The 9,668-nt window shown below is 41.0% G+C and overlaps 1 protein-coding gene across 1 annotated transcript in view; it reads right to left on the bottom strand.

Moving 5' to 3' along the window:
• Positions 1-2,404: 2,404 nt before the first annotated feature.
• LOC110520081 (beta-1,3-galactosyltransferase 1-like) overlaps positions 2,405-9,668 on the bottom strand; it is a 123,233-nt gene continuing 115,969 nt past the window's right edge. Inside the window, exon 2 of the mRNA XM_021597115.2 lies at positions 2,405-4,834. Coding sequence (XP_021452790.1) covers positions 3,602-4,591 — 990 coding nt within the window. The 5' untranslated portion in view covers positions 4,592-4,834 and the 3' untranslated portion in view covers positions 2,405-3,601. The remainder of the gene's footprint in view (positions 4,835-9,668) is intronic.

The raw sequence follows: 9,668 nt of genomic DNA, 5'->3' as shown, positions 1-9,668 counted from the left end.
AGTACCTGCGTAATTGCGCACCCAACTCACTCAGGTGCTTCGCTATATCACATTTGACATTGTCTGTAAGCTTGAGTTCATTTGCACACAAAAAAACATACAATGATGGAAATACGTGTGTGTTTTCCTTGTGGTGCAGACAGAGAAGAGTTCCAACTTCTTAATCATAGCCTAAATATTAGAGTCCCTGTAATCCTAGATTCAGATCATTCAGGCGAGAAAAAACATCATCATCAGGCAAGCGGTCAGACAAGTGAAAATTATGGTCAGTAAGGAAAACTTTAAGCTCGTCTCTCAATTTAAAAATGTGTCAATACTTTACCCCTTGATAACCAGCGCACTTCTGTATGTTGTAAAAGTGCTACATGGTTGCTGCCCATATCATTGCATAGTGCAGAAAATACACGAGAGTTCAGGGGTCTTGCTTTAACAAAGTTAACCATTTTCACTGTAGTGTCCAAAACGTCTTTCAAGCTGTCAGGCATTCTTTTAGCAGCAAGAGCCTCTTGGTGGATGCTGCACTGTACCCAAGTGGCGCCGGGAACAACTGCTTGCACGCGTGTTAGCACTCCACTATGTCTCCCTGTCATGGCTTTTCCGCCATCAGTACAGATACCATCATGAGCAGCAGCTACGTTTGGCTACATACGAACCGAGAGAGTAACAGTTAATGTGATTGGATGTTAATTATTTGACTAGGCTACCTGTATTTGACATTGTGTTGTTTATTTCGCTGAACACTAGATGGTTTTAATTGTATTTATTTAAAAAAAATGTGAATCACATTTTTATTTGGCGTACCCCCGACGGCATTGCGGGTACCCCTGGGATTACCTGTCCTAATGGGAATACCTGTCCTAATGGAAATGAATTAGAACAGTTTGGACAACTTTATGAAGGACACTCCTCCCACATCCCAAGTACATACGGAAGAGGCAATGAAATGGTGAGGAATCCTTTCACCCAAGTAGTTCCTCCATTTATTATAAACAAGTTACAGAATTTGGCATCGTCTCCATCTGGCAGATACACTGCTGTCGGGAACAGTCTGCCAAGTGACACTATGTGGCATGTGGATGTTTGGCAGATCCACAAGGGGAGTTGAACTGGCTAGATCCACTGAAAATGAAAAATGTTACTAATGCACACATTTACATGGAAATATAAAGAAAAATATTTGTTGCTGGGGGTAATTTGTGGATGGTACTCGAGTTTGTTGACAAATACAAAACATTTGATGAACATGAAAATCCATACAAGTAGCTGTAATTCAACAAATCTAAACCCCAAAAACAAATGTCATCGACATGAATGCATAATTAGGGTCAACAAGTATACAAGGCATTGAATAGGATTTATTATTTTCAAGTATGTATATATTTTTTTATGTAAATAAAACACACTGTATGTCACAACAACCCCTTCAGGATGGATCTTTAAACTTTCACAGTCAAATATCACAATAGCTTATACACTGAACAAAAACATAAACGCAAAAGGTGTTGGTCCCATGTTTCCATACGCACAAAAAAGCGTATTTCTCAATTATTTTGCACAAATTGGTTTACCTCCCTATTAGTGAGAATTTCTCCTTTGCCAAGATAATCCATCCACCTGACAGGTGTGGGATATCAAGAAATTGCTGTTACACATGTGCACCTTGTGCTGGGGACAATACAAATATAATTTAATGTTCATTTCTCTACCATAAGCCGCCTCAAACATTGTTTTAGAGAATTTGTTAGGATGTTCAAATGGCCTCACACCCGCAGGCCATGTGCATGGCGTTGTGTGGGCAAGCGTGTGCCGATGTCAGCTTTGTGAACAGAGTACCCCATGGTGGCGTGGGGTTATGGTATGGGCAGGCATAAGCTACGGACAACGAACACAATCACATTTTATCGATGGCAATTTGAATGCACAGAAATACCATTAAATGATCCTGAGGTCCATTGTTGTGCCATTCATCCACCGCCATCCCCATATGTTTCAGTATGATAATGCACAGCCCCATGTCGGAAGGATCTGTACACAAGTCCTGGAAGCTGAACATGTCCAGTTCTTCCACATGGACTGCATACTGTACTCACCAGACATGTCACTCATTGAGCATGTTTGGGATGCTCTGAATCGACTTGTACGACCGCGTGTTCCAGTTCCCACCAATATCCAGCAACTTCACACAGCCATTGAAGAGGAGTGGGACAACATTACACAGACCACAGTCAACAGCCTGATCAACTCTATGCAAAGGAGATGTGTTGCGCTGCATGAGGCAAATGGTGGTCACACTAAATACTGACTGGTTTTCTGATCAACACCCCTACCGTTTTTTTTTTAAGTCTCTGATGCATATCTGTTTTCCCAGTCGTGAAATCCGTAGATTAGGGCCTAATTTATTTATTTCAATTGACTGATTTCCTTATGAACTGTTTCTCAGAAAAATCTGGGAAATTGTTGCATGTTGCATTTATATTTTTGTTCAGTATAATACTAGACTTTAAAAAAATACTTGAATTACATTTGGACCATAACAGCCATCCAAGTTCTAGAAAATATAATTATTTCACATTACTTCAAAAGCAGTGCTTCAGTAAAGATATGCCAAATAGACATGATAATACATTCATTTGTGAATGTAGATAGTTGTTGCTATGTAAATTGTCACTTGCACAAGATGATATTTATGCCTGTTGAGACTTGGTAGCGGTAATGAATTGTTAATGAATCAGCTCTCTACGTACAGTATAAAGTAATAGAAGCCAGTTTTATCAGAAGCCTGTAGCATGACACCATTAATTACTTAAAGTACACCGTAAGAAAAATAATAGAGTAAAAAAAGATATAAATTACATCGAAATGTTTCTTTCCCAAAGAAGTGGCAGTTAGCCTACATTTACACCGATATTTAAACAAGAAATACCCAGGAAAATAAAAATGTATAGCATCTGTTTTACCCACACATGTAGTTTTGAACACTGCAGTAGTGAACATCACTACCGACAGTGTTGAATACCATCCAGCAGAGATGTCTTAATTTCTTAATAAATGGCAACAATATGAAAACAACCAACAACATTCACACTTGGTCTATGTTTGTTGTCATTGTTGCAGCGTTATTTGCCATTTCAAATTGTATGTATTATTGTGTGTACAGTAGTTGACCAGCCATAAGATTGGTAGGAGGGATGAGACATGATGTGGGTGAGGCTTTGTCCCGCTGTAAGGAAATACCGGCATCCCCCAAAACAGCATGAGAACTTGACATAAAGTATATAGATTTACACTGACAAATAAATCGTTTTTTTCTTTCAATAATAACTCTGGTTTCACCTGTAAATGTTACTTTAAAAAATGTACATTAGAGAGTAAATGTTCATCAAAATGAGTTTGTGAAGTCTATAGTTGGAATTCTAGACAGATTACAAAATGACTAGCAACAAGACGATTTTAGTGTGTGTTTGAATGAGAACATGCGCTTTACAAGCTTCATGCACCCAACAGCTACAGAGTGGATCCAGTAGTATGCTAGTAGCCCACAGAGAGCTAAATGCTGTCAGAAAATTAAGAAGAGTCCAAGTTGAGTTGTCCTCAGGTGCCACTAGCATCTGAGGTGTTTCTTGCTAGACATGTCGTTCCAGATTCGGTGCATTTCTTCCGGTGAGATCTGATGGACAGTGATAACACGACGGTACCTGCACAGGCTGTAGGCCATTTTCCAGTGATTGAAGCCACTGTTCTGATAGGGGTGGATGCCCAGCTTCCTCAGACACAGTCCCACGTACACATCCTCCAGGTGGAGCAGTCTGGTGTGCAGAGAGGTCTTATAGATCAGCTCAGCCACGTCCACTGAGAACACGTACCCCGTGCCCGAGCAGAACGGGGGGTACTTAGCCTCGGGGTACAGGTCTCTGGGCATGTACCACTTACTGCGCATGTCTCTGATGGGACCGCCGTTGATGACGTAGCCCGTGAAGTACCTCCTCTTGGGCTTGGTGGTGGGCTTCAGAAGCTTGTAGACCAGATTGTCCATGTTGACGAAGATGTCACTGTCCGTCTTCATGACGTACTGGGCCTGGGAGCAGAAGGTGGCCACCCAGCGCATGCCCATCAGGGTCTTGAGGGTGAGGTTGTGGTACGAGTCTATGAAGTCCTCCACCACAATGTCGTGGAAGATCTGGCTCTCCTGTTCTACCATCTGGTTGAGGACGGCGTCCGTGTTGCGGCCCAGCAGGAAGAGGGTGATGATGCGGATGTCGCTGTAGGTGCTCTCATCGCCCCAGGTCTCCCGGATGGCCTGACGAGCATCAAAGTCTTTGTGTGTGGTGCTGATCAGGATGACCAGGAAGGGCGTGTTGGTCTCACATTTCTTAGGCTCGTTGATGACAAAGTCGAAGGCGTGTGGGTTCAGCGTTCGCGTCCGGATGTTGCTGAACGTAGTGTTCTTAAGGGTTTTCACAGTCTTCCGGATCGACAAAGACATCTGCCCACTGACATAGGAGGATGTCGGGCGGGATATACCCAAGTACCAAAGAGCACTTGCCCAGCAAACGACTGTCAACACGTACAAGCATGAGACTTTTGAAGGCATTCTGCTGCATTTATATGTATTTAATGCATTGAATCTTATAAGGTTTTCTTTCCATTAGCAGTGTTCCTTCCAGCAAGGCAGCATAATGCTGCACCGATGTGCTGCTTGACATTAATTGTCAGTTATGGATTGCATTAGAGGAAAGTGGTGGGATGTTGTTGTTGGCCTTTTAACGCAAATCCGGTTTGCAGCCGTGCAGATGTCCTGTTTTTCTTCTTGACACTTCTGCTTCTCCATTTACATCTGAAAAACAGAGACAGAGGAATATCTTAACGCCAGAACAAACAGAATGGTCTTAATAGAATCAGAGAGTACACCCTTCTGAGAAATAAAATAACTCAAAAGTTTTATCAAAAGGCCGTGTTAAGAGTTTCTCTAAAATCAGTACTCAGCAGTTATAACCAACAGCATTTGATTAGAGTTATGCCTTTGTACTGCATCTAGACTCAATTTTGCTTTAACGCAGGAGTGTGTACTTTAAAAGAAAATGCTTAAACAGAATTCTATGAGTTCTAAGCTGCTCAAAAAACAACTTGGCGACATTGAACAAGTCTATTGATCTTTTGGATGGCTAATTGAATTGAAGTCTATACATTTCAGTTTATAGAATGAAGTACCTGTATCAGAAGTCCTGAGAGAGAATCTACTCTGAGGTTTAAAAGAATGAAGTCTTATTGAATCACTATCTCTCACACAAGGCCTTACACTAATGCATTAAGGAAATGATTAAATGCTGCCAACTGCAAAGTGTCATACTCCTCCTGAGGTCCTAGAAAGAGTGCATCCCCATTCAGTGTATTTAGAGAACTCTGACACCAAACCTGTAATATCTTCACTAAACACAGATCAACTGACACTACACATTGATTTGGTGCAGTCATATAGCTTACATTCTTATTAATAAGTGGTTGTGATGGAGCAAGTTTAGAAATGTCTGCAGTTGGCATAATTGGGCAATTACTGTCTTAGCCACAACAGACTAAAACAAAGTGCATGTTGCTAGTGCTTCGGCTACACTCGGGATACTTGGCATAGAACTACCCACTTTATAGGCATGCCCTTATGCTTTACAAAACACTTTAATGATGGGTCAGAGGTAGTAAATGGTTATAAGACTCTGCTGCACACATTTCCAACTTCAACCGTGCCCTTACAAAAAAAGATAGCCGTTTTGAAACGGCAGTAAAAGTGCATTAACTGTGCATTAAAGTGCATTAACTGTGCATTAACTGTGCATTAACTGTGCATTAACTGTGCATTAACTGTGCATTAACTGTGCATTAACTGTGCATTAACTGTGCATTAACTGTGCAGTCGACTGTTGAACTGCAGTAAAAAATAACAGTGTTATTATGGACGCAGTATTTGTAGCATACTGCAGTTATGCTGCACTCTGACTGTAGTTATACTGCAGTGCACTGCAGTTATACTGCACTCTGGCTGCAATCTTTTTTCGGAAGGCTTGTTAACAGAATGGACCTCATTTATTAAACAAGGCCACATAAAAATACTGCATGTTCAATATATCACTGAGATGCTCATTTTGACATGAAATCTGTAGCACAAAAGCGTTTTAAAGTAGTGACATTGTAAGTGGCACATCAAAGGACTTTCAGATTCCCACCGTATGAAACCCATATCAGTATTAGCACACTGCACTATACTGAGAGCGCGCAGGCAACAAAAGAGAACACAAAATAAACATGATTGACCTGACTTGATCTTTTTGTCCATCCGTCACTAAAAAGCATTTTACAAGCAACATTTTTCCAATCCAGTAGGCATATATTTTAAACGATTGACTTTTAATCTATCAGAGAGAGAGAGGGAGAGAGAGAGAGAAAAGAACCAGGACAAATATATTCTGACTTGTCATTAATACAGAGCTGCACTGAGGCAGTTTAAGAAAGGTGTTCACTTCAAAATGCTTGTCTGTTTAATTCTTGCTTTAAATCTTTAAATACTCAGACAGAGACATTACAGGCTCTTTGTTATGCTCCTGCACATGACAAGCGACCTTGGCAAGCACCTGTTTAATGACACTGCAGTGAGCTGAGGACACATCCCTGCATGCTATTTATGAGAGCAAATGCTCCAGAATGAGCCCCTGGTGATTTGCATCTTGGGCTATTCTCCGTGGAAACAAATCATGTGGTTAAAGAGCCCCCTTGGTATCAAACTGATTAAATGATTACAGTGTAAGTCAACAGTATAGTATGTGTGCATCTCAAAGGGCACCATATTCTCTATATAGCACACTGATTTTAAACAGGGCCCATAGGACTCTGGCCAAAAGTAGTGCACTATATAGGGTGCCTCTGGTTAAAAGTAGTGCACGAAACGGGGAATAGGGTGCCATTTGGTGTCTCCCACTGTATGCAAATATGAATCCACCTAGATGTCTAGCCTATATTTTAGGTTTAAGAACAGATTTCTCTCAGTCGACTGTTTGCAGTTATGTATTATCCTCAGCATTAAACTTGCATGGACAAATGTCCCTTTAAAGCTAAAACAGGACAAAATCACGTTAATAGTAGAATAGAGGTAGTGATGGTGTGAGCTCTCTGTCTCCCTGGCCCAGGGCAGCTCTGGCTTTGGCAATGCTCTGTCCGCCTGCTCTCTATGACAGAGTGATATGCTGGTGAAGGGAACATAGCTCCCTGGAGTGAAAACGGTAGCATCTATGGGGAAAATAATGAACTGCTGTCATGGTGCTATTACTGAGTCAACTGAAATCTCACACTCATATACTGTATAACATCCTCATATTTTTCAGCCATTCAAAGATTTCAGACAGTATGGAGGTACTAGACTGTGGTGTCCTTTTGCGTCAGTGGCTTGCGAAAGTATTCACCCCCTTGGCATTTTTCCTATTTTGTTGCCTTAGAACCTGGAATTAAAATATTTTTTGGGGGGTTTGTATCATTTGATTTACACAACATGAAAACCACATTGAAGATGCTAAATATTTTTATTGTGAAACAAACAAGAAATAAGACAAAAAAACAGAAAACTTGAGCGTGCATAACTATTCACCCCCCACAAAGTCAATACTTTTGTAGAGCCCCCTTTTGCAGCATTTACAGCTGCAAGTCTCTTGGGGTATGTCTCAATAAGCTTGGCACATCTAGCCATTGGAATTTTTGCCCATTCTTCAATGCAAATTGCTCCAGCTCCTTCAAGTTGGATGGGTTCCGCTGGTGTACAGCAATCTTTAAGTCATATGAAAGATTTTCAATTGGATTGAGGTCTGGGCTTTGACTAGGCCATTCCAAGACATTTAAATGTTTCCCCTTAAACCACTCGAGTGTACCTCGGGTGAACCTCCGTCCCATTCTCACATCTCTGGAAAACAGAAACAGGTTTCCCTCAAGAATTTCCCAGTATGTAGCGCCATCCATCATTCCTTCAATTCTGACCAGGTTCCTAGTCCCTGCCGATTAAAAACATCCCCACAGCATGATGCTGCCACCACCATGCTTTACTGTGGGGATGTTGTTCTTGGGGTGATGAGAGGTGGTGGGTTTGCGACAGACATAGTGTTTTCCTTGATGGCCAAAAGCTCAATTTTAGTCTAATCTGATCAGAGTACCTTCTTCCATATGTTTGGGGAGTCTCCCACATGCCTTTTGGAGAACAACAAACGTGTTTGGTTATTTGTTTCTTTAAGCAATGGCTTTTTTTCTGTCCACTCTTCCGTAAAGCCCAGCTCTGTGGAGTGTACGGCTTAAAGTGGTCCTATGGACTACTAATTCCAATCTCCGCTGTGGAGCTTTGCCGCTCCTTCAGGGTTATCTTTTGTCTCTTTGTTGCCTCTCTGATGAATGCCCTCCTTGCCTGGTCCGTGAGTTTTGGTGGGCGGCCCTCTCGGCAGGTTTGTTATGGTGCCATATTCTTTACATTTTTTAATAATGGATTTAATGGTGCTCCGTGGGATGTTCGAGGTTTCAGATATTTTTTTTATAACCCAACCTTGATCTGTACTCCACATCTTTGTCCCTGACCTGTTTGGAGAGCTCCTTGGTCTTCATGGTGCCGCTTGCTTGGTGGTGCCCCTTGCTTAGTGGTGTTGCAGTATCTGGGGCCTTTCAGAACAGCTGTATATATACTGAGATCATGTGACACTTAGATTGCACACACATTATTTAACTAATTATGTGACTTCTGAAGGTAATTAGTTGCACCAGATCTTATTTAGGGGCATCATAGCAATGGGGATGATAACATATGCATGCACCACTTTAACGTTTTTTATTTTTTTAAATATTTTTTAAAATGTTTTAATATATTTTTTTACATGAAATCCAACTGTAAGAGAACCCATTCCATGTAGAAAGTACAAAAAGTTTAGCACAACTTTTGTTTTACATAATGATCACTTATTTTAGAAATAGCATCAAAATTATGCTAAACTTCTGCGCCTTGTAAAAATTACACAGATTCATATCAGTAGATAGAGTCCTGTTCATGCTGAACTCTTCAATATCCTACAGTACCTGTCCCACAAGTCTGTTTAAAAGACAAATTGTTTTTAATCTGCTAGAATCTCAGACAGTTTATATTGTTCCTTTTTGGCAGTGATTACCATCAGAAACCGCTCTCAATCTTTCTATTCTATACCTGCCTTATCCTCACTCTCCCTTCATCAGACAGTGATTATTGTAATTCCATTCTCCCCCTAAATCCTTCCCTTATTCTCTCCTTTCTGTAATGGTTGTCGTTGGTGGAGGAAGGAGTAGAACAAAACGCTGCGTGGTAAGTGTTCATGTTGTAAATTTAATCAAAACTGAACACTAAACAAAATAACAACGAGGAATAACGAGAACGAAACAGTTCTGTCATGTGATACACACAAAACAGAAAACAACTACCCACAACTCAAGGGCGAAACTAGGCTGCCTGAGTATGGTTCTCAATCAGAGACAAAGATTGACAGCTGCATCTGATTGGGAACCATACCAGGCCAAACACATAGAAATACAAACATAGAACAAAACATAGAATACCCACCCACATCACACTCTGACCAAACTAAAAATAGAAACAGTCTGCTCTCCCTCTGGCCCCTTTTCCTATT

This window comes from Oncorhynchus mykiss, chromosome 3 (genome assembly GCF_013265735.2).
Source record: "Oncorhynchus mykiss isolate Arlee chromosome 3, USDA_OmykA_1.1, whole genome shotgun sequence".
Classification (NCBI taxonomy): Eukaryota; Metazoa; Chordata; class Actinopteri; order Salmoniformes; family Salmonidae; genus Oncorhynchus; species Oncorhynchus mykiss.
The sequence above is the reverse complement of the archived record's forward strand: the minus strand, read 5'-3'. Positions and strand labels throughout refer to the sequence as shown.